The sequence below is a fragment of the Carcharhinus amblyrhynchos genome, chromosome 3, assembly GCF_965287045.1.
Source record: "Carcharhinus amblyrhynchos chromosome 3, sCarAmb.v2.hapA, whole genome shotgun sequence".
Classification (NCBI taxonomy): Eukaryota; Metazoa; Chordata; class Chondrichthyes; order Carcharhiniformes; family Carcharhinidae; genus Carcharhinus; species Carcharhinus amblyrhynchos.
The window spans coordinates 299,586-325,519 of record NC_137326.1 but is presented as its reverse complement, the minus strand read 5'-3'; the positions used below and the strand labels follow the sequence as shown (position 1 = coordinate 325,519).

The 25,934-nt window shown below is 44.2% G+C and overlaps 1 protein-coding gene across 1 annotated transcript in view; it reads right to left on the bottom strand.

Moving 5' to 3' along the window:
- The window catches only part of stimate (STIM activating enhance), a 222,650-nt gene that overhangs the window by 38,581 nt on the left and 158,135 nt on the right, over positions 1-25,934 (bottom strand). The window contains exon 8 of the mRNA XM_080218591.1: positions 12,640-12,750. Within this exon, the coding sequence (XP_080074717.1) occupies positions 12,640-12,750 (111 nt within the window). The remainder of the gene's footprint in view (positions 1-12,639; positions 12,751-25,934) is intronic.

Sequence of the window (25,934 nt, the reverse complement as noted above, 5' to 3'; positions counted from 1 at the left end):
GTCTATCAGAAACCTATCTACCCGTGTCTTAAATATATTCGGCAAGGTAGCCTCCACCACTTCAATGGGCAGAGAATTCCAGAGATTCACCACCCTTTGAGTGAAGAAGTTCCTCCTCAACTCCGTCCTAAACCGCACCCCCTTAACTTGAGGCTGTGTCCTCTAGTCCTGCTGTCATTTGTGAGCGGGAAGAATCTCTCTATCTCTACCCTATCCATCCCCTTCATTATCTTATACGTCTCTATAAGATCCCCCCTCGTCCTTCTAAACTCCAACGAGTACAGACCCAGTCTATTTAGTCTCTCTTCATAGTCCAACCCCCTCATCTCCGGTATCAGCCTAGTGAACCTCCTCTGCACTCCCTCCAAGGCCAATATATCCTTGTGCAAGTGCGGCGACCAAAACTGCACACAGTACTCCAGCTGCAGCCTCACCAGTGCCCTGTACAGTTGCAGCAAGACTTCCCTGCTTTTATATTCTATCTCCCTCGCTATAAAGGCCAGCATCCCATTCGCCTTCTTGATCACCTGCTGCACCTGCAGGCTGGGTTTTTGCGATTCATGCACAAGGACCCCCAGGTCCCTCTGCACCGTAGCATGCTGCAGCTTTTCGCCCTTTAAATAGTAATCCCTCCTACTATTATTCCTGCCAAAGTGGATAACCTCATACTTGCTAACATTATACTCCATCTGCCAGGTCCTCGCCCACTCACTCAGCCTATCCAGATCCCTCTGCAGACTTTCCACACCCTCCGCACAATTTGCTTTTCCACTTATCTTTGTGTCATCAGCAAATTTTGACACGCTACACTCAGCCCCCTCCTCCAGATCATCTATATAAATGGTAAATAGCTGAGGCCCCAGAACCGATCCCTGTGGCACTCCACTAGTTACCAACCGCCAATCAGAATAGCACCCATTGATACCAACTCTCTGCCTCCTATTAGACAGCCAATCCTCTATCCACGCTAACACCTTACCCCCAACTCCATGCCCCCTAACCTTCTGAAGCAATCTTTTGAGCGGCACCTTATCAAATGCCTTCTGAAAATCGAGAAACACCACATCCACCGGTTCCCCTCTATCTACCGCACTAGTCACATCCTCATTCCAATAAACTTGTCAAACATGACTTCCCCTTAACGAATTCGTGCTGCATCTGCTCTATCAAACAATTCTTCTCTAGGTGCCTCGCTATTTCTTCGATCAGAAATCTATCTACCCGTGACTTAAACATATTCAATGAGGTAGCCTCCACCACTTCAATGGGCAGAGAATTCCAGAGATTCACTACCCTTTGAGTGAAGAACTTCCTCCTCAACTCTGTTCTAAACTGCTTCCCCCCTTATTTTGAGGCTCTGCCCTCTAGTTCTGGTTTCCTTTCTAAGTGGAAAGAATCTCTCTCTCTCTACCCTATCTAGCCCCTTCATTATCTTGTAAGTCTCTATAAGATCCCTCCTCAGCCTTCTAAACTCTGAGTACAGGCCCAGTCTATTTAATCTCTCCTCATAAGCTAACCCCCTCATCTCCGGTATCAGCCTAGTGAACCTTCCCTCCAAGGCCAATATATCCTTCTGCAAATTAGGGGACCAAAACTGCACACAGTACTCCAGTTGCAATCTCACCGGTACCCTGTACAGTTGCAGCAAGATTTCCCTGCTTTTATATTCAATCCCCCTCGCTATAAAGGCCAACATTCCATTCGCCTTCTTGATCACCTGCTGCACCTGCAGACTGGGTTTTTGCGATTCGTGCACAAGGACCCCCAGGTCCCTCTGCGCAGTAGCATGCTGCAACTTTTCACCATTTAAATAATATTCCATCCTACTATTATTTCTTCCAAAGTGGATAACCTCACACATGCCAACGTCATACTCCATCTGCCAGATCCTCGCCCACTCACTCAGCCTATCCAAATCTCTCTGCAGACTTTCCGCGTCCTCCACGCAATTTGCTTTCCCACTCATCTTCGTGTCATCAGCAAATTTTGTTACCCTACACTCAGCCCCCCTCCTCCAGATCGTCTATGTAAATAGTTGAGGCCCAGCACCGATCCCTGCGGCACTCCACTAGTCACCAGCTGCCAACTAGAAAAGCACCCATTTATTCCAACTCTCTGCTTCCTGTTAGGTAGCCAATCCTCAATCCACGCTAACACTTTACCCCGAACTCCGTGTACCCTAATCTTCTGCAGCAACCTTTTGTGAGGCACCTTATCGAATGCCTTCTGGAAATCTAAAAATACCACATCCACCGGTTCTCCTCTGTCTACAGCACTAGTCACACCTTCATAAAAATCCAGTAAATTCATCAAATACGACTTCCCCTTCACGAATCCGTGCTGCGTCTACTTGATCAAACCGTTCTTTTCTAGGTGTCCTGCTATTTCTTTTATAGGATTGGAATGGAGAGATATGGTCCCCAGAGGGGTCAGGGGTTTTAGTTAAGTTAGGCAGCATGGTCAGTGCAGGCTTGGCGGGCCGAAAGCCTGTTCCTGTGCTGTAATTTTCTTTGTTCTTTCTACTGCATGATAGGTTGTTGCATAAGGTTAAATCTCACAAGATCCATAATCAGGTAGCGAAATGGATACAAAATTTACTTGATGACTGAAGACAGAGAGTGGTTGTAGAGATTTGTTTTTCAAACTGGAGGCCTGTGACCAGTGGTGTGCCTCATGGATTGGTGCTAGGTCCACCGTTATTTGTCATTTATATTAATGATTAGGCAAGAATATAGGAGGCATGGTTAGTACATTTGCAGATGACACCAAGATTGGTGGCATAGTGGACAGTGAAGAAGGTTATCCAGGATTGCAATGGGATCTTGATCAATTGGGCCAGTGGGCTGATGAATGGCAGAACGAGTTTAATTTGGATAACTTGAAGATGATGCATTTTGGTAGATCAAACCAGGTCAGGGCATACTCAGTTAATGGTAGAGTGTTGGAGAGAGTTACAGAGCAGAGATCTAGAGGTGCAGGTTTGTAGCTCCTTGAAAGTGGAGTTACAGGTGGACAGAGTGGTGAAGAAGCATTCGGGCATGCTTAGTTTTATGGGTTAAAACATTAGGAGTTGGGATGTCTTGTTGAAGTTTCACAAGACAGTGGTAAGGCTACACCTGGAATACTGCGTACAGTTCTTGTCAACCTATTATAGAAAGGATGTTATTAAACAGAAGAGAGTGCACAAGAAATTTACTTGGATGCTACCAGGACTTGACAGTTTGAGTTATAAGCAGAGGATAGACTGGGACATTTTTCCTTGGAGTGTAGGAGGCTTAGGGGTGATCTTATAGAGGTCTACAAAATAATGAGGGGCACAGATTGGCTAGATAGTCAACATCTTTTCCCAAAGGTAGAGGAGTCTAAAACTAGAGGGCATAAGTTTAAGGTGAAAGGGGAGATATACAAAAGGATCCAAAGGGTCATGATTGTCTGTATCGAGCTGTCAGAGGTAGTAGTATTTTTGTCTTTTAAAAAGCATTTAGACAATTACATGGGTAAGATGGGTATAGAAGGATATGGGCCAAACGCGGGCAATTGGGACTAGGTTACTGGGAAAAACTGGGTGGTATGGACAATTTGGGCCAAAGGGCCTATTTCTGTGCTGTAAACCTCTATGACTCTAAAGCTTTATCTTTTTTAATATCTGTATGATGCAGTAACAATATTTTCACAACTGTCATTCAGTGTTTGAGTCCAATTGCTAGCTTGATGCTGCTGACTTGCTAATTAGGGTCAATTCTGTGCGGTGCATTTGCATTAATTCTAAACTGGATTGGAATGGCCTGAATTTAATACAGAAGGAAAATTTGGAATAAAAACAGAGAATGCTGGATGAACTCAGCGGGTTTGGCAGTATCTGTGGAGAGAAACAGTTAATGTTGCAGACCTAAATTTGAACTTTCAAGCGGTTATTGGATAGGCACATGGAGTGCACAGAATGATAGGGAGTGGGATAGCTTGATCTTGGGATTGGACATAGCTCGGAACAACATTGAAGGGCCAAAGGGCCTGTACTGTGCTGTTACGTTCTATGTTCTAAATGATTCTTCTATAGAAGGAAAACTTGGTCTGGACTCAAAACCATGTTTGAGGTGAGATCCTTCTCTATGCAATTTATAAGAACATAAGAAATAGGAGCAGGAGTAGGCCATCTAGCCCTTCGAGCCTGCCCCGCCATTCAATAAGATCATGGCTGATCTGAAGTGGATCAGTTCCACTTTCCTGCTTTCTCCCCATAACCCTTAATTCCCTTGTCTGTCAAAAACCTATCTACCCGTGACTTAAATATATTTAGTGAGGTAGCCTCCACCACTTCAACAGGCAGAGGATTCCAGAGATTCACCACTCTTTGAGTGAAGAAGTTCCTCATCAACTCTAATCTAAACTGCTCCCCCCCTTATTTTGAGGCTGTGCCCTCTAGTCCTGCTGTCCTTTCTGAGCGGGAAGAATCTCTCTACCTCTACCCTATCCATCCCTTTCATTATCTTATATGTCTCTATAAGATCCCCCCTCATCCTTCTAAACTCCAGTCTATTCAGTCTCTCTTCATAGTCTAACCCCCTCATCTCTGGTATCAGCCTAGTGAACCTCCTCTGCACTCCCTCCAAGGCCAATATATCCTTGCGCAAGTGCGGCGACCAAAACTGCACACAGTACTCCAGCTGCAGCCTCACCAGTGCCCTGTACAGTCGCAGCAAGATCTCCCTACTTTTATATTCTATCTCCCTCGCTATAAAGGCCAGCATCCCTTTTGCCTTCTTGATCACCTGCTGCACCTGCAGACTGGATTTTTGCGACTCATGCACAAGGACCCCCAGGTCCCTCTGCACCGTAGCATGCTGCAGCTTTTCGCCCTTTAAATAGTAATCCCTCCTACTATTATTCCTGCCAAAGTGGATAAGTTATGGAAAGATACTGTTCTCTTTCAAAATTTTAATCTCTTCCTATAATTCAGAGCATTAAAAAAGGCATTACAAAAAACAGCTTTGTTTTAAAATTTCCAATACTTTAATATAAAGTGATATACAAAGTATATACATCATATACTCATTGCTGTACACATTGCAACGTGATGAGCTTGGCCCAGCCCCCGAGCAGCATCTGTGAATCTGCACAAGTCTTCTGCTGATTTGGTTGATGTAGGAATTACTGTAACATTTGAACTACACAAAAAGGTTTCTCAGACATACAGATTGATTTCAATATACTGGTACCTATTGAGACATTGTTAAAGCATCCAACTTAGTCACAGCTGTATACAGCTTCTGTGGTAATTTGAATAGTTAGTATTTTTACTGACTTATTTCAAACATGATTATACCTTTCCACAGGCAATTCTCACTTACAACACACAGCTTAAACTTGATTTTTTTAAACCAGGAAGTTTTTTATTCTTTTATTTGTCCAATTCTTTCACCCGATGACAAGAAGGAAAGTGAACCAAAATTTAGTGATCAGGAAGCTAGAAAGTGTTATTTCACCATCAAAACTCACCACTTTAATCAGTAACCAATAGGAAGTGATTATTTGGCTGTGCAAAGACCCCGAGTCTTTTCGCAATACATTTTGCCGTAATCTGATCCATGGAAACAAACAATGGACAAAGGCATAAACACAGCTGCAACTGTCAGCCTGAAAGGACTGAACCAAGCATTCAATCTCCCAGGCTATCACACCATTGCACTTAAATTGATCTGCATTCAGGGAGGTTCCCCAGCACTTAATCATAGAATCCTCTCCAATAATTTTCCTACCACTGACTTATAGCTCTCTAGCCTGTAATTACCTGGATTATTCTTGCTACCCTTCTTAAACAAAGGGACAACACTCGCTATTCTCCAATCCTCTGGTACCTCCCCTGTAGCCAGTGAGGATTCAAAGATTTCACACAAGGTGGTGGGGAGCTTAGTAAGAGTGTCTGTTGGGCATGGCCCAGCTGGCAGTGCCCACCAGACACCCTGGCAGCGAACATCTGGCACCAGTGGTGTGCGACTATGCAAGGGGCTATGTCTAGGGGTCGTGTGCGCGTGAGATCCCAGGGTGTTTCACCCCATATTTCTTGCTCTAATGACAGTGAGAAATGTTTGGGGAAAATTTTACCCAAATTTTGCCCGTGGCACAACACAGCTTTCTCCAACTGTCTGAGGTAGTGACACTGTACAAGATTAGCTCTCACCCAGGGTCCAGCATAATCACACCGTCAAAACACTAGCTATATCCAGTGTCCAGGACAATGACACAATACACCACCAGCTCCCTCCTAGTGACCAGGATAATACTGTACAACATCAGCTTTCTTCAGTGTCCTGGATGGAGACACTGTTTGATATCAGCTCTATGGAATCTCCTGAAAAAAGACACCGTACAACATCTGCTCTATGTGATGTACAACACCAGCTCTATCCCATTTCCTGTACAGTGACACTGTAGAACATTTCCTCTATCCCAGTATCCAGGAGGTGACACTGTACTTCACCGGCTCTTTCCCAATGTCCGGGAGAGTGACACTGTTCAACACCAACTGCCATGTGAGGCTCTACAGCTCACCCGTGACTAATATGACACCACTACCAGCACTTATGCCTTGGCTATGACTCTGATGAAGATGTTATGGTAAAGTTATATTCTGATCTTGATAATTATCCCACTGCCACTACATAAAGGGATCGTTCTATTGGGTGACTTCAACATTTGGAGCATGACTATTGGAAAAACATTGGTGGGAAAAGCCAGGATAAATGGTGTCCTTGTATAAGTGTGCACAATTTGACCTCATTATAACAAACTATTTTCCACCAGAAGAAAAAATACAAAACCAGATGGTTTCCTGGATCAAAGCATTGAATTATGATGGTTGTTTTTTTTTGTTTTTTTTTACACTGGATATGGGTATCATTGGCAAGACCAGCATTTTGTTATCCATTCCTAACTGCCCTTGTACTAAGTGGCTTGCTAGGCTATTTCAGAGATCTGTTAAGGTCAACCACATTGTTATAGGCCAGACTAGTGAGGATGTTCCAAAAGGATATTAGTGAACTGGATGGGCCTTTATGAAAATCAAAGATAGTTTTGTGGTCACCATTACTGAGACTAACTTTCAATTCCAGATTTTATTAATTAAATTTAAATTCCACCAATTGCCATGTTGGGATCTGAATCCATGTTCCCTGGCATTAAATTGGTCCTCTAGATTACTAGGCAGTGGCATTAGAACTGCCCAACTTTCTCCTCTTTTACATAGTTCACTCCATTGAGAGGAATGATGCCCACTAAAATTATTGATTGTTTGATCAATGATGAGCATCCATCTGGCACAAAGACATCACAAGATCCAAAAGTTGTAGTGGAAGATCAGGACCTAAGCCCTAAAAGCAGCCCCAAGAGAAGGATTCCAAGTGCAGCCCATGACAATTTAGGAAACAAATTCCAGAACAATGAGATCAAATAAAGTGAGCTCTACTAGACTCTGATGTCCAGACCATTGGGTTCATGTGACCTCTTGGAGCATTACTACCTGAAAGAACAACTCAAGGAGGCAGCATTCCAACAGTTCAAGGTTGATGTTCAAAGACATGTCTGGAAGAGAAGGTACAGGTGGTGATTAGAGAGCACCTGAGAGATTGAACTAATCCTGAGCACTACGGCATTCAAAGTACAACTTCAACAAGATGTCCCAACTCCTGTGTGTATTCAATGTTCTGACCGATGAAACCAAGCATGTCGAATGCCTTCTTCACCACCCTGTCCACATGTGATTCCACTTTCAAAGAGCTATGAAGCTGCACCCTATGATGTCTTTGTTCTATAACTCTCCCCATGTCACTTATCAGGCATCCCTTTTCCTTCCCACAGACTCCTCCAATTAACTTTGAAAGTTCCTGCCAGATCCCATCAGAATTGGCCTTGACCCAATTTAGAATTGGACCAGACTTATCATTCTCCATAGCTGTCTTAAAACTAATAGAATGACGGTCACTGTCCCAAAGAGATCACTCATTAACACTTCTGACACCTGCCCTTCCTTATTTTCCAAGAGGAGGTCAGGTTTTGTCCCCTCTCTAGTCGGGCCATCCACATACTGAATGAGAAATTCCTCCTGAATACACTCAACAAATTTCTTTCCATCCAACCCTCTAATACTATGGCCATCCCAATCAGTGTTGGGAAAATTAAAATCTCTGACTATTACCACCCTATTTTTGTTGGAGCTATCTGTAATCTCCTTACATATTTGCTCCTCAATTTCCCGCTGACTATTTGGGGGCCTATATCACAACCCTAAAAAAGTGATTTCCCCCTTCTTATTTCTCAGTTCTACCCATATAGACTCAGTGACTGAACCCTCGGATACATCCCCTCTCAGTATGGCTGTGATGCTTTTCCTAATCAAAAGTGCAATTCCCCCTCCTCTCTTACCTCCTGTTCTTTCTTTCCTTTAGCATCTGTGCCCTGCAACATTAAGCTGCCAGTCCTGTCCCTCCCTTAGCCACGTTTCAATAATTGCTATAATATCCCAGTCCCATTTACCCATCCATCCCTGAGTTCATCTGTCTTGCCCATCAGGCCTCTTGCATTGAAATAGATGCAGTTTAATCTGTACTTCCCTTGCTCTGTTTTGTTTCTGTCTGATCTGTCTGGTACTAGGATTACTGACACTGCCTTGACTAATTAATGTGCTCTCTTTAATTTCTGTGCTGTCCTCAAACATTAGGCCACACTTGGAATACTGTGTACAGTTCTAGTTACCTTATTATGGAAAGGATATTGTTAAATTGGAGACAGTGCAGAAGAGATTTACTAGGATACTACCAGGACTTGAGAGTTTGAGTTATAAGCAGAGGATAGACTGGGACATTTTTACTTGGACTGGGACATTTTTCCTTGGGTGGCACAGTAGCACAATGGTTAGCACTGCTGCTTCACAGCTCCAGGGACCTAGTTTCAATTCCTGGCTTGGGTCACTGTCTGTGTGGAGTTTGCACATTCTCCTCATGTCTGCATGGGTTTCCTCCAGGTGCTCCAGTTTCCTCCCACAGTCCAAAGATGTGCGGTTAGGTTGATTGGCCATGCTAAAAAAAATTGCCCTTAGTGTCCTGAGATGCATAGGTTAGAACACAGAGAACATAGAAAAACTACAGCACAAACAGGGCCTTCGGCCCACAAGTTGCGCCGATCATATCTCCACCTACTAGGCTTACCTATAACCCTCAGGGATTAGTGGTTAAATATGTAGGGATATGGGTGTAGGGCCTGGCTGGGATTGTGGTCAGTGCAGACTCAATGGGCTGAATGGCGTCTTTTTTGGATTGGCATATGGATAATATTGGAATAGTTTAGGTTAGAGGGTCATTAGATTGGTTCCACTGGTTGGCGCAACATCAAGGGCCGAAGGGCCTGTACTGTGCTGTAATAGAACATAGAACATAGAACACTACAGCACAAACAGGCCCTTCGGCCCACAAGTTGCGCCGATCACATCATCACCTACCAACCTACAGACCTATCTATAACCCTCAATCTCATTAAACCCCATATACTCATCCAGAAGTCTTTTAAAAGACCCCAGCGAGTTCGCCTCCACCACCACTGACGGCAGCCGATTCCATTCACTCACCACCCTCTGAGTGAAAAACTTACCCCTAACATCACTTCTGAACCTCCCTCCCCGCACCTTAAATCTGTGTCCTCTCGTAGCGACCATTTCAACCCGGGGAAATAGCCTCTGAGAGTCCACCCTATCTATTCCTCTCAACATTTTGTAAACTTCTATCAGGTCGCCTCTCAACCTTCGTCTCTCCAGGGAGAAGAGTCCCAGCTCCCTCAACCTAACTTCATAAGGCATGCCTCCCAGTCCAGGCAACATCCTTGTAAATCTCCTCTGTACCCTTTCAATAGCTTCTACATCTTTCCTATAGTGAGGCGACCAGAACTGCGCACAATACTCTAAATGAGGCCTGACAAGGGTCTTATAAAGTTCCAGCATTACCTCCCGTCTCCTAAACTCAATTCCTCGATTAATGAAGGCCAGTACACCATACGCCTTCTTGACCACCTCCTCCACCTGCGAGGCCGATTTAAGAGTCCTGTGGACCCGGACCCCAAGATCCTTCTGCTCCTCAACACTACTCAGACTTCTGCCCTTGATAGTGTACTCGTTCATCCCGTTGGTTCTGCCAAAATGGACGACTACACATTTATCCGCGTTGAAGTCCATCTGCCACTTCTCCGCCCAGTCCTGCATCCTATCTATGTCCTGCTGCAACTTTTGCCATCCTTCCAGATCATCCACAACACCACCGACCTTCGTGTCATCAGCGAACTTACTTACCCATCCCTCCACTTCCTCATCCAGGTCATTTATGAAAATGACAAACAACAAGGGTCCCAGAACAGATCCTTGAGGCACTCCGCTGGTGACTGACCTCCATTCAGAAAAAGCCCCATCCACAACCACTCTCTGCCTTCTGCAGGCAAGCCAGTTCTGGATCCACATGGCCAAAGGCCCTTGGATCCCATGCCCTTTCACCTTCTCAAGAAGTCTTGCATGGGGGACCTTATCAAACGCCTTGCTGAAGTCCATGTACACTACGTCCACGGCACTTCCTTCGTCAACGTGTTCAGTCACATTATCGAAGAACTCAACTAGGCTTGTAAGGCACGACCTGCCCTTGACAAATCCATGCTGACTATTCCTGATCATGTCAAACCTCTCCAAATGTTCGTAAATCTTGTCCCTCAGAAGCCTCTCCATCAGCTTACCAACCACTGAGGTCAGACTCACCGGTCGGTAATTTCCCAGGCTATCTCTGTTCCCTTTCTTGAAAATAGGAACTACATCCGCAATCCTCCAATCCTCTGGAACCTCTCCTGTCTCCATTGACGATGCAAAGATCATCGCCAGGGGCTCTGCAATCTCTTCCCTCGCCTCCCACAGTATCCTGGGGTACATCCCATCTGGTCCCGGCGACTTATCTACCTTGATAGAATTCAAAAGTTCCAACACATCCTCCTCCTTAATATCCACGTACTCAATCCTTTCCATCTATGTTCTATGTTCTCTATGTTCTACATTCTCCCCATGTCTGTGTGGGTTTCCTCCAGGTGCTCTGGTTTCCTCCTACAGTCCAAAGATGCGCGGGTTAGGTTGACTGGCCATGCTAAATTGACCCCAGCGTCAGGGGGTTAGCAAGGTAAATACGTGGGGTGACGGGAATAGAGCTTGGGTGGGATTGTGGTCAGTGCAGACTCGATGGGCTGAAAGGTCTCCTTCTGCACTGTAGGGATTCTATGATTCCAAGAATCAGATACTGAAGCAGTCCATGCCCAGAAGCAGCAAGACCTAGACAGCTGTAATGTGTATTTTCTTCAGCAGCCATGCCAAATTTAATAGGATTATTGTTGCCAAAATCCTTTCAAATAGGATGATCACATTAAACCATGAAGGTTAGTGTCACCAATTAATTAATATTTATTCTGCCAAAGCAGACATGGGTTAGCAACAGGGGTACCATTATGAAATAATTTTGGACGGCTGAATGCTTTTGGACAGAACAGATCAGCAACATACATTTTTAATGCTTTGTTAGTGAAACTTGCAAAGTAAAGCCTGACTACAAGATCTGGATTAGAAATTGAATGCTTTGTTGCTGAACTGGGATAGGGTCATTTAAGAATGGGCAATAAATGGTGGTCTAGCTGGTGATGCCCACATCCCACAAATGAATAAAAAAGTTGGAATTTTGACCAAAGCCCATTGAGGTAAAAGCAAATTACTGTGGATGCTGGAATCTGAAACCAAAAGAAAAAATGCTAGAAAAAGTCAGCACTTTGACAAAGGGTCATTTGGATTTGAAACGTCAGCTCTTTTCTCTCCTTACAGATGCTGCTAGACCTGCTGAGATTTTCCAGCATTTTCTCTTTTGGTTACAGCCCATTGAGGACTGTGTTGCTATACTGTGCTGTCACCTTTAATCAGTTATCAAACTCAGCTGCCATTAGGTTCCAACTGATCCAGGTAAATATAACATAAATAAAGCAATACTTTTTACTTACTGTCATGTCACAATCAAAGAGGACAAGGAAAAGAGAGGCCGGGTTAGAGAAGATGGGGACAGGCAGGGTTAGAAAAGGATGGAATTAATTCACAGTTGGCCCGTGCCCTTTCACCGTCTGGATTTTTAAGCTGTGGCTCCATTATCACTTTGGTAATTGCTGAGGTCTCACACACTCACCTGATCACCAACATGTAACCACATTGTGCAGTAATTACAGCTGCTGGCTATAACCTTTAGGATTCACAGTTCTTGGGCAATATACAAAACATACAAACAAACTGTGTGACAGATTTAATAATTTAAAACAAAAGGAACAAAAAGCTGATTGCTGCAAAAAGAAAAATGTTCTGCAGCATCCAGTGGTCCTGTACATTTTGCATTTCAGGGACTGCTTGGTATCATTGTAAAGAGGAGAGTTGATCATAAACTCACAATCATTGCAATCTCATCTTTTTTTTTAATCTTCCAGATTCACTCCACCATTTTACGCAGTCCATTTTCATATTGCAGCTTAGAGCAGGAAAGTGATGGCACGATTGTTCCTGCTAACTCTGAAGGGCAAGAGCATGACCCTGTGTCATACTGGAAGGCCCCCAAATCGCAGCTTCTTTTTAACAGGCTTTAAGTTCATCAGTCTCCTAAGGTCCTCATCACCTTCAGATTCATCCATCTCGTCATCTGCTGAAATGAGAATCTGTAAACCGCATTTATTAGTGAGATCTGGAAATCACATCAATATCTGCACACAGCACATATTTATCAAAAGTCAGAATTTACTTCAATCTTTCAGCTTCCTACATCTTTTACAGGGTTTGAAATAGCTTAAGAACATAAAGTAAGACCTGGAGTGGACCATATAGCCCCTCGAATCTACTCGCCATTCAGAAAGTTGATGACTAATCTTGGCACCACTGCTACTTTTCCACCTATCTCAAAAACCCGTGATTCCCTTCAGAGTTCAGAAATTGGGGGTGTAGTGGGGCAAGATCCAGGTAGGGCAGTATAGCTGAGAGCAGAGTGGAGTGAAGTAGGCTGGAAGGTTGGGATTGGGGTTAGGGTTGGGGTTGGGATTAGGGTTAGAGTTGGGATTAGGTTGGAAATGGAGCTGGCTGACTTTGGGGACTTGAACTGAACAGGAGTGGGGACAGGAGAGGAATTGCAAAATGATGTCAGAGGACAAGCAATCACACCAGTTACGTATGGTTATGTATAGACCAAGCTTTTAATTTAATCTAAATTAATCAACTATAAAGTAAGGCTTGATAGATTAATCACTATAATTAAAAACTAAAACCAATTTCATAATTTATCACATAGTTAATCAGTTCTAACTTTGAAATTATGAAAGAAATAGTAAACTAAAGAGTGGGCAGCACAGTAGTTAGCACTGCGGCTTCACCTCTCCAGGGACCTGGGTTCGATTCCCAGCTCGGGTCATTGTCTTTGTGGAGTTTGCACATACTCCTCGTCTCTGCATAGGTTTCCTCCGGGTGCTCCGGTTTCCTCCCACAGTCCAAAGATGTGTGGGTTAGGTTGATTGGCCATGCTAAAGAAAATTGCCCCTTAGAGTCCTCAGATGCGTAGCTTAGAGGGAATAGCGGGTAAACATGTAGGGACATGGGGGTAGGGCCTGGGTGGGATTGTGGTCGGTGCAGACTCGATGGGCTGAATGGTCCCTTCCTGCACTGTAGGGTTTCTGAGTTCTGAGTTTTTCAGCAAACTAAAATCTAAAGTATTTAGAAAATAGGAGATTTTGTTTCAGTTAATCTCCCTATGAAAAGAAATGGCATCAGCACAAGAGCAGTAGTTGGTTGGTAAGTAGCTGATGAGTGTTTAAGAACATAAGAACATAAGAAATAGGAGCAGGAGTAGGCCATCTAGCCCTTCGAGCCTGCCCCGCCATTCAGTAAGATCATGGCTGATCTGTCGTGGCTCAGTTCCACTTTCCCGCCCTCTCCCCATAACCCTTAATCCCCTCTCTTATCAAGAACCCATCAACCCGCTTCTTAAAAATATTTAGCGAGGCAGCCTCCACCACTTCAACGGGCAGAGAATTCCAGAGATTCACCACCCTTTGAGTGAAGAAGTTCCTCCTCAACTCCGTTCTAAACCGCCTCCCCTTTATCTTGAGGCTGTGCCCCCTAGTCCTACTGTCTTTTTTGAGCGGGAAGAGTCTCTCCACCTCTATCCTATCCATCCCATTCATCATCTTATACGTCTCAATGAGATCTCCCCTCATTCTTCTAAACTCTAACGAGTACAAGCCTAGTTTATTCAGCCTCTCCTCATAGCTCAACCCCCTCAACTCTGGTATCAGCCTAGTAAACCTCCTCTGCACTCCCTCCAGGGCCAAAATATCCTTGCTCAGGTGTGGCGCCCAAAACTGCACACAGTACTCCAGCTGCGGCCTCACCAATGCCCTATACAGCTGCAGTTAAGTTTTAAGTTTAAAAGTCTAATAAATAGAGGCAGGGCAGGCACCTAGGTCTTGTGGAATTTGCATCCAGTTCCTAGTGGGCACTGCAGGACATTAGAAAATCATATGTGCAGGAAGTGTCGTTAGTTGCAGCAGGTCAAGCTCAGGATCTTGGAGCTAGTAAATCTTACAACATCAGGTTAAAGTCCAACAGGTTTATTTGGTAGCAAAAGCCACTAGCTTCAGAGCGCTGGCTGCCCCTTTGTCAGGCGAGTGACTCACCTGATAAAGGGGCAGTCAACGCTCTGAAGCTAGTGGCTTTTGCTACCAAATAAATCTGTTGGACTTTAGCCTGGTGTTGTAAGACTTCTTACTGTGTTTACCCCAGTTCAACACCGACATCTCCACATTATGAAGCTCGAGCAGCAATGTGGTTAACTCTTAAAAGCCCTCTGAAATGGCCTACCATTAAGTTCAAGGGCAATTAGGGATGGGTAATAAATGCTGGCCAGCAAAGCCCACGTACCTGAATGAATAAAACAAAAGGATCCTAGTATTTTTATTTTTTAGATGGGACATCAGTATTACTGGCAAAGCCAGAATTTGTTGTGCCATCCCTAATTGCATTGAACTAAGAGGCACTAACCAGTCAATGACATTTCTGTGGGTCTGGAGTCACATATAGGCCTGACCAGTTAAGGATGGCAGATTTACTTTTCTAAGGGGCAAAGTGGTTGGGAATGGACCAGAGGTAGTAATGATCACCTAGAACAGAAGCCAGAGAGAGGAACTGGAGGCAGTGAACAGATGAAAAAGAAGCTGTTCTTTATTTAAATGAATGTATGATTGCTTTAAGCGCCTGCCACATGATTTGATGGTGATGTAATTGGGATGTTTCACAGACTGCTGTTTTAGTTTCATTTTCTACTCTGTATAGGCAACAGCTCCTACATTAAATGCGATCTTGTTATTTTGAATCTACGGCCGGAATTCTCTAGCTATTCACGAGATTCTCTGGTCTTGCTGCAGTGAACGGAGATTTGGCTAAGTGGAGAATTAGGACTTACATGTGCAAAGAGCATCTTTATCTTTTTATTTAAAAGCCACAACAATTAATATTTTTAGAACATTACAAAAATAAAACTAGCGACGAGTCAGGATACTACCTGTGCTATCTGCTGGCTGATTGCAAAGATGGTCACTAATCTTATCTGCACATCCTTATGATATAAAATATTGTCAGAGTGTCATGCTAATGCTGATTCATTATCACACCTACCTTTACCAGTTAAGCAGATGCCACCAACTAGTTTTGCTAATATTTTTATTTTTCTCTAGTAGTTCATTTGCCTGAGACAGTTTCTCAAGTTCAGTACATACCAGAAATGATCCTGTGGTGGTATGTTACTGAAAGTAAAAACAGCTGGAATGCATTGTATGCATCTTGATTTGAAACCATATGTGTCTAGAAAGCTTCAGTTGACCATCCAACGTGGGTGCCTATTCTGGGAACTCTGGGTGATTATTTCTCCTAGCCTGCATGGAAGTGTTCTTGAACAACTATATGAAGGACATCCTGGTATAGTCCGGATGGAGGAATTAGCTCATCGTTATTTTTGGTGACCAGGTGTGGATGCTCAGATTAAAGAAAAAGTGGGACAGTGTCAATCCTATGCACAAAAAAGAAATACATCACCGTTGTCTCCTTTACCCCCTTGGGAGTTGCCTAAAATGATGCGGAGATGCTGGCGTTGGACTGGGGTAAACACAATAAGAAGTCTGACAACACCAGGTTTAAGTCCAACCAATTTATTTTATATATAAATTGGTTGGACTTAAACCTGGTGTTGTCAGACTTCTTATTGTAGTTGCCTAAAATGCCATAGCAATGATTGTATGTAGATTTTGCTGGTTCATTTGATGTTTACGTGTCCTTCGTCATATTGATGCACGCTCAAAGCAGACAGAAGTTATCATGAGATCTATTGGAACTAAACAAACCATTGAAAAACTTGACAAAATTTTGCAAGATTTGCCAGACCAGGACAGATCGTTGGTGGTAATGGTTCCCAGTTTACAGATGTTCGAGAATTATTGCAAAAGTAAATGGTATTCAGCATATAAAATCCACACCAATGGATTAGTTGCAAGATCCGTACAATCCTTGAAACATTCTTTGAAAGCTTCAAGATAATAAGATTCAGTATCAAGTCATGTGAATAACTTTTTGGCATCTTATAGAAACACTGCTCATGTGACTATCTAAAGTTTACCTGCATTATTATTCTTAAAGAGAAAGTTGAGAACTACATTTGATTTGTTGTTACCCCCAGAAACTTCAGAGGCAGTAGCATCAACAACAATCTCAAGCTACTGGATGAGAAGGAAGGTCAAACAATGCTCATCTGAACAATGAGATTGAGTGTAATTACGCCTAGAGGGAGAAATGGGTATGGGCCAAAGTGTTAGCAAACACAGGCCCAAATTCTGACACGGTTCAAACTGAAGATGAGCTAGGTTGGTGACACCATGCTGACCAATTGCTGTCATCTCGAAATTATTTCTCAGAATCATCTCCAAAAGTACCAATACATTTAGTCCCTAGTGTTGTGAATACTACTGCGAAAGATTTAGTTGAATCTGAGTTGCCTGATGATTGTGTCTTTGCTGCTGCATGGCATGAGAATGATGCACAATTAGTTCCAAGAGAAGAAGTCAATACTGAAGTTCCAAGGGGCTGTTGGGATCCAAGGGGCTTTGGCCTTGTGGATCCAGAACTGGCTTGCCTGCAGAAGGCAGAGAGTGGATGTGGATGGGTCTTTTTCTGCATGGAGGTCGGTCACCAGTGGAGTGCCCCAGTGATCTGTTCTGGGACTCTTGGTGTTTGTAATTTTCATAAATGACCTGGATGAGGAAGTGGAGGGGTGGGTTAGTAAGTTCGCCGACGACACGAAGGTTGGTGGTGTTGTGGATAGTCTGAAGGGATGTCAGAAGTTGCAGCGTGACATAGGTAGGGTGCAAGACTAGGCGGAGAAGTGGCAGATGGACTTCAACCCAGATAAATGTGTAGTGGTCCATTTTGGCAAGTTAAATGGGATGAAGGAGTATAATATCAAGGGTAAGACTCTTAGCAGTGTAGAGGATCAGAAGGATCTTGGGGTCCAGGTCCATAGGACTCTTAAACTGGTCTCGCAGGTAGAGGATCTAATCAAGAAGGTGTATGGTGTACTGGCCTTCATCAATCGAGGGATTGAGTTTAGGAGTTGGCAGATAATGCTGCAGTTTTATAAGACCCTAGTCAGACACTTGGAGTACTGTGCGCAGTTCTGGTTGCCTCATTACAGGAGGGATGTGGAAGCTATTGAAAAGGTGCAGAGGAGATTTACAAGGATGTTGCCCGGATTGGGTGGCATACCTTACGAGGATAGGTTGAGGGAGCTCGGTCTTTTCTCCCTGGAGAGATGAAGGATGAGAGGTGACCTGTTAGAGGTTTATAAGATGTTGCGAGGTATAGATCGGGTGGATTCTCAGAGGTTATTTCCCAGGGCTGAAATGGTCGCTACAAGAAGTCACAGGTTTAAGGTGCTGGGTAGTAGGTACAGAGGAGATATCAGGGGTAAGTTTTTCGCTCAGAGGGTGGTGGGTGAGTGGAATCGGCTGCCGTTGGTGGTGGTGGAAGGTCTTTTAACAGACTTCTGGATGAGTACATGGGACTTAATAGGATTGAGAGTTATAGGTAGGCTTAGTAGGGAGGGATATGATCAGCACAACTTGTGGGCCGAAGGGCCTGTTCGTGCTGTAGTTTTTCTATGTTCTAAGTCATATTATTGGGTCAAGGACTGCCAAATTCCAAAACATCGTATACAACCAAACAGGAATAGACATCCCCCTGATGGACTTTATTATTAACTGTGTATAATGAATAATGGTGAATATTACTGTGCCTCGAGTTTTACGGATCCAATGTAGAACATTAAGAACATAAGAACATAAGAACATAAGAAATAGGAGCAGGAGTAGGCCATCTGGCCCTTCGAGCCTGCCCCGCCATTCAATAAGATCATGGCTGATCTGTCGTGGCTCAGTTCCACTTTCCCGCCCTCTCCCCATAACCCTTAATCCCCTCTCTTATCAAAAACCCATCAACCCGCTTCTTAAAAATATTTAGCGAGGCAGCCTCCACCACTTCAACGGGCAGAGAATTCCAGAGATTCACCACCCTTTGAGTGAAGAAGTTCCTCCTCAACTCCGTTCTGAACCGCGCCCCCTTTATCTTGAGGCTGTGCCCCCTAGTCCTACTGTCTTTTTTGAGCGGGAAGAGTCTTTCCACCTCTATCCTATCCATCCCATTCATCATCTTATACGTCTCAATGAGATCTCCCCTCATTCTTCTAAACTCTAACGAGTACAAGCCTAGTTTATTCAGCCTCTCCTCATAGCTCAACCCCCTCAACTCCGGTATCAGCCTAGTAAACCTCCTCTGCACTCCCTCCAAGGCCAAAATATCCTTGCGCAGGTGCGGCGCCCAAAACTGCACACAGTACTCCAGCTGCGGCCTCACCAATGCCCTATACAGCTGCAGCAAGACCTCCCTACTTTTATATTCAATCCCCCTCGCTATGAAGGCCAGCATCCCATTCGCCTTCCTGACCACCTGCTGCACCTGCAGGCTGGGTTTTTGCGACTCATGCACAAGGACCCCGAGGTCCCTCTGCACCGTCGCCTGCTGCAGTTTTTCGCCACGTAAGTAATAGTCCTTCCTACCATTCTTCCTACCAAAGTGGACCACCTCACACTTGCCAACATTAAATTCCATTTGCCATTTCCTGGCCCATTCGCCCAGCCTATCTAGATCCTTCTGCAGACTCTCCACACCCTCCGCACAATTTGCCTTTCCCCCAATCTTGGTGTCATCAGCAAATTTCGACACCCTACACTCGGTTCCCTCCTCCAGATCATCTATATAAATGGTAAATAGCTGAGGCCCCAGCACCGACCCCTGGGGCACCCCACTAGTCACCAACCGCCAATCCGAATAGCACCCATTGACCCCCACTCTCTGCCTCCTATTTGACAACCAATCCTCTATCCACGCTAACACCCTACCCCCAACTCCATGTCCTCTGACCTTCTGCAGTAACCTCTTGTGAGGTACCTTATCAAACGCCTTCTGAAAATCCAGAAAGACCACATCCACCGGCTCTCCTCTATCCACCGCCCTAGACACATCCTCATAGAACTCCAGTAAATTTGTCAGACACGACTTCCCTTTAATGAAACCGTGTTGCGTCTGCCCTATCAAGCAATTCCCTTCAAGATGCCTCGCAATTTCCTCCTTAATGACGGATTCTAACATTTTACCTACCACAGACGTTAAACTAACCGGCCTGTAATTCCCCGCCTTTTGCCTGGCACCCTTCTTAAACAACGGCGTAACATTAGCCGTTTTCCAATCCTCCGGCACTTCCCCGGAATCCAGCGACGTCTGGAAAATAACCACCAAGGCATCCACTATCACCTCCGCCATTTCTTTCAGAACCCTCGGATGCATTCCATCCGGTCCTGGGGACTTGTCCACAATCAGCCCCTCCAGTCTGTCGCGCACCACCTCTCTAGTAACAGTAATGTCATTAAGACCCTCCAGTCCTACCACCTTTCCATCGCTAACACCCGGCAAATTATTCACGTCCTCCTCCGTGAAGACAGAAACAAAAAAGTTATTCAAGACCTTAGCCATATCCCCATCCCCTACCACTAGGTCCCCTTTCTCATCCGCTAAGGGACCAACGTTCACCCTAGCCAGCCTCTTCCTTTTTATATATTTATAAAAACTCTTGCTATCCTTTTTTATATTAAGCGCTAGCCCAGCTTCATAGCTTCTTCTACCCTCCTTTATCAACTTTTTTGTCAATCTTTGTTGACATTTAAACCTTTCCCAATCCTCTTCTCGCCCACTGCTCTTAGCTACTCTAAATTCCTCCGCTTTTAATTTAACACTTTCCTTCACCTCCTTCGTTATCCACGGCTTATTACCTCTTATCCACGGCTTATTACCTCATTACCTCATTACCTTATTACCTTATTATAATTTGTTTTCATTATGACAGAACGAAAGAGGGAAGGGTGTTATAGATTTCAGTGGTTGCATGTTTGCTTTCAAATTTGATGGTGATGTCATTGGGGTGTTTTACTGGCTCCTGTTTTAGTTTCATTTTCGACTCTGCACAAGCAACTGCTCCTATATTCCTCCACTGACAGCTCCTCTGACAAAGGGTCATCCAGACTCAAAACGTTGGTTATGTTCTTTCTCCATAGATGCTGTCAGACCTGCTGAGGTTTTTCAGCATTTTGTGTCCCACATTAAATCTGTTGTTGGTTTGAGTCTGTGTGTGCAAAACACATCTTTTTCTTTTTGTTTAAAACCCTCAACCCACATATAATTAGAACATTACAGAGGCAGTAACCACCACAAAGAACAAAAAATATTACAAAGTGCCTCCAGGTGTGTACCGATCATGCTGCCCGTATGAACTAAAACCCACTAACTTTCTGGGGACCATATCCCTGTATTCCCATCCTACTCATGTATTTGTCCAGATGCCCCTTAGAAGTCACTATTGTATCTGCTTCCATGACCTCCCCCAGCAATGAGTTCCAACCACCCACCACCCTCTGTACAGAAAACATGCCTTGTACATCTCCTTCACACCTTGTCCCTTGCACCTTAAACCTATGCTCCATAGTAATTGACTCTTCCACCCTGGAAAAAAAACTTCCGACTATCATTCTGTCCATGCCCCTCATAATCTTGTAGACTTCTATCAGGTCGTCCCTCAACCTTTGTTGTTCCAGTGAGAACAAAGCAAGTTTCTCCAACCTTTCCTCATAGCTAATGCCCTCCAGGCAACATCCCAGTAAATCTTTCTGTACTCTCTCCGAAACCTCCTCATCCTTATAGTAGTGTGGTGACCAGAATTGAACACTATATTCCAAGTGCAGCCTAACTAAGGTTCTATAAAGTGTCAACATGATTTGCCAATTTTTAAACTCAATGCCCCAGACAATGAAGGCAAAAATGCTGTATGCCTTCTTAACGACCTTCCATCTGTGTTGCTACTTTCGGTGACCTGTATACCTGTATACCCATATCCATCTGCCTATCAATACTCTTAAGGGTTCTGCCATTTACTGTATATTTCCTATTTGTATTAGGCCTTCCAAAATGCATTAACTCAAATGTGTCTGGATTAAACTCCATCTGTCATCTCTCCACCCAAGTCTCCAATCGATCTATATCCGGATGTATCCTCTGATGGTCCTCATCTGCAATTCCAGCAACCTTTGTGCCATCTGCAAACTTACGAATGAAACCAGTTACATTTTCCTCCAAATCATTTATATATGCTACAAACAGTAAAGGTCCCAGGACTGATCCCTGAGGAATGTTACTAGTCACAGCCTCCATTCAGAAACGCACCCTTTCACTGTCTTCTATGACTGAACCAGTTCTGTATCCATCTTGCCAGCTCACCTCTGATCCCGTGTGACTTTTGAAGAAGACGTTAGAGAAAGGACCTAGAAGCAAGAAACTAGATTGAAGAGCTATCTGATGTAGTTCAATCTGAGGCTCCAGAGCACAGTGGTCGCATACTGAGAGATATTGCAATTTGCCACCACAGATAACTGATAAGTAACTTGTTGGTGAATACTGTTTCTTTATCTTCAAAACCTACATAGTCAATCTCCTCAAGACCAGGCAACATCCTGGTGAACCTTCTTTGCACTCTCTCCAAAGCTTCCACGTCCTTCTAATAGTATGGCGACCAGAACTGCACGCAATACTCCAAATGCGGCCTAACGAAGGTTTTATATTGTTGCAACATGACTTGCCAACTCTTGTGCTCAATGCCCTGGCCAAAGGCAAGCATGTCATATGTCTTCTTAATTACCTTGGCCACTTCAGTTGCACTTTTAGGGAATATGGACCTGCATACTCAGATCTTTCTGCAAATGCTCCTAATGGTTCTGCCATTCACAGTATAATTCACACCTAAAAATGCATCACCTTGCATTTGTCTGGATTAAACTCCATCTGCCATTTCTATGTCCAAGTCGCCAACCTATATCCTAACGTATAGGTTACGGGGATTGGGCAGGGGAGAGGACCTGGATAAGGTGCTGTGTCAGAGAGTTGGTGCAGACTCGATGGGTCAAATGGCCTCTTCTGCACTGTAGTGATTCTATGAAGTGGGGACAAGAGAATTTATAATGGAGAACAGAGAAATACCAGAGAAACTAAACCATTACCTTGAATCAGTCTTCACACAAAGTTTTTCAGAAATACTAAGCAACCAAGTGACTTGTTAAACTGAGGAACTGAAAGAAATAAGTATTGGTAAATACGTAATACTTGAAATATTAACTGGATTGAATATTGATAAAGTCCTGGAGCAGGTCTGGTTCATCCCAGAGAGTGTTGAAGCAGGTGGTTAGAGAGGTCGTGAATGAACTGGTGATAATCTATCTAAATTCTATAGATTCTGAAAAAGATCTTACGGACTGGAAAGTGGCGAATGTAACCCCACTAGGGAATAAGAGGGAGAATGGAGAACTACAGTCCTATTTGTCTGACAATAATATTAGGGAAAATGTTAGAATCTCTTAGAAGGATGTGATGATTAGATATTTAGGAAAGAATGGTAAAATTGGGCTTACTCAATATAGATTTAAGAGAAGGAAATCATGTTTGACAAAGTTTGGAGTCTTTTGAAGATATTACTTGGGGCATTGGAGAAGGAGAATTGCAGTGTTACACATTGTTCAAAATGGGTGTAAGGATAAGCTCAGCAATTTACACCTTGGTGGTGGGAAAGCTCTTAGAAGAGATAACTCTTGACGAAATTAATGTCACTTTGAAATAAAAGGATTAATTAGGAAATCCAGCACGGATTTTTATAGGCCAACTGTTTTTTACTAACTTAATTTGTTTTTAATGAGCTACAGATAGGGTTGATGAGAGTAATCTGAGATTGATGTAGAATCATAAAATGCTTAGTGCAGAAGCAGGCCATTTTGCTCATTGAGCCTGCACCAACTCTCCAACAGAGTATCTTATCCACACCTTAAAAAGCAGGACCTCCAGGGTAGTAAACTCAGGGTTACTCCCCGTGCCATATGCTTGGAACTGAGAGATAGTACAGTTGAGCAGGTGGCTAAAGAGCAGGTGTCGGAGAGAGGGCTTTAGATATATGGATCACTGGGATGCCTTCTAAGGAAGTAGGACCTGTACAAGAAGGTTGGGTTGCACCTAAATTGGAGGGGCACCAATATCCTGGGCAGGAGGTTTGCTCTTGCTGTTTGGGAGAGTTTAAGCTAGTGCGGCAGGGGGTGGAACCAGAACAGCAGGCCAGTAAGTGTGGGGACTGGAGAAAAAAAGTGAGATTGAGATAAACTTGGTTCAGAGTAAGAGCAAGCAGAGGGAAGCTGCGGGGCTCAGCAGGACTGGGGGTCTGGAGTGTGTTTGCTTCAATTCAAGAAGTGTAACAGGTATTACAGATGAACTGAGAGCCTGGATTATGATGTTATTGAAATTATGGAGACATGGTTAAAGGCAGGATAGGACTGGCAGCTTAACATTCTGGGATATTGTTGTTTTAGACAGGACAGAAGGGGAAACAAAAGGGATGAGGGAGCTGATCAGGAGTACATCTTAGCTGTGTTGAGGGAGGAGCCATTGGAAGATCTTGCAGTGAGGCATTATGGGTGGACCACAGGAATAGGAAGAACATAAGAACATAAGAAATAGGAGCAGGAGTAGGCCATCTAGCCCTTCGAGCCTGCCCCGCCATTCAATAAGATCATGGCTGATCTGAAGTGGATCAGTTCCACTTTCCTGCTTTCTCCCCATAACCCTTAATTCCCCTGTCTATCAGAAACCTATCTACCCGTGACTTAAATATATTCAGCGATGTAGCCTCCACCACTTCAACGGGCAGAGAATTCCAGAGATTCACCACCCTTTGAGTGAAGAAGTTCCTCCTCAACTCTGATCTAAACTGAGCCCCTTATCTTGAGGCTGTGTCCTCTAGTCCTGCTATCCTTTCTAAGCGGGAAGAATCTCTCTACCTCTACCCTATCCATTCCCTTCATTATCTTATACGTCTCCATAAGATCCCCCCTCATCCTTCTAAACTCCAACGCGTACAGACCTAGTCTATTCAGTCTCTCTTCATAGTCCAACCCCCTCATCTCCGGTATCAGCCTAGTGAACCTCCTCTGCACTCCTTCCAAGGCCAATATATCCTTGCGCAGGTGCAGTGACCAAAACTGCACACAGTACTCCAGCTGCGGCCTCACCAGTACCCTGTACAGTTGCAGCAAGACCTCCCTACTTTTATATTCTATCCCCCTTGCTATAAAGGCCAGCATCCCATTCGCCTTCTTGATCACCTGCTGCACCTGCAGACTGGGTTTTTGTGACTCGTGCACAAGGACCCCCAGGTCCCTCTGCACTGTAGCATGCAGCAGCTTTTCGCCTTTTAAATAATAATCCCAATTTCACCAAGGGTGAAATCAAAGTTGGGAATGTACTATAGATCTCCCAACAGTCTGCAGGAGACAGAGAAGCAGTTTGTAGTCAGATACTGAAAAGGTGTGAGAAAAAGCAGGGTAGTTATGGTGGGTGACTTTAACTATCCCCATACTAGAACATAGAACATAGAACACTACAGCACAAACAGGCCCTTCGGCCCACAAGTTGCGCCGATCACATCAATACCTACCAATCCATAGACCTATCTATAACCCCCAATCCCATTAAATCCCATGTACTCATCCAAAAGTCTTTTAAAAGACCCCAGCGAGTTCGCCTCCACCACCACTGACGGCAGCCGATTCCATTCACTCACCTCCCTCTGAGTGAAAAACTTACCCCTAACATCACCTCTGTACTTGCTTCCTTGCACCTTAAATCTGTGTCAGGGAATCCCTTACAGCCAGTGGCTCAGATGGAGAGCAATTTGTTAGATGTGTCCTGGAGAGCTTTTTGATACAGTACGTTGACAATCCAACCAGAGAGGGGGGCCACACTAGACTTGGTATTGGGGAATGAGCCAGGCCAGGTGATCACTGTTTCAGTTAGCGACCATAACTCCATAAAATTTCTGGTAATCAGGGATAAGGACAAGAGTGGCCCCCGTATGAGGGTGCTTAATTGGGCAAGAGCCAATTACATCCTAATTAGGCAGGAACTGGGGAACGTGGATTGGGATTGGCTATTTGAGGACAAATCCATATCTGGCAATTGGGAGGCTTTTATAGGCCAGTTGATTGACGTGAGGACAGGCATGTCCCTACAAAAATGAACGATAGAAATGGCAGGATTCAGAAACAATGGATGACAAAGGAAATTGTAAGCTTAGTCAAAAGGAAAAAGGAAGTACGCAATAGGTCTAAGCATCTAA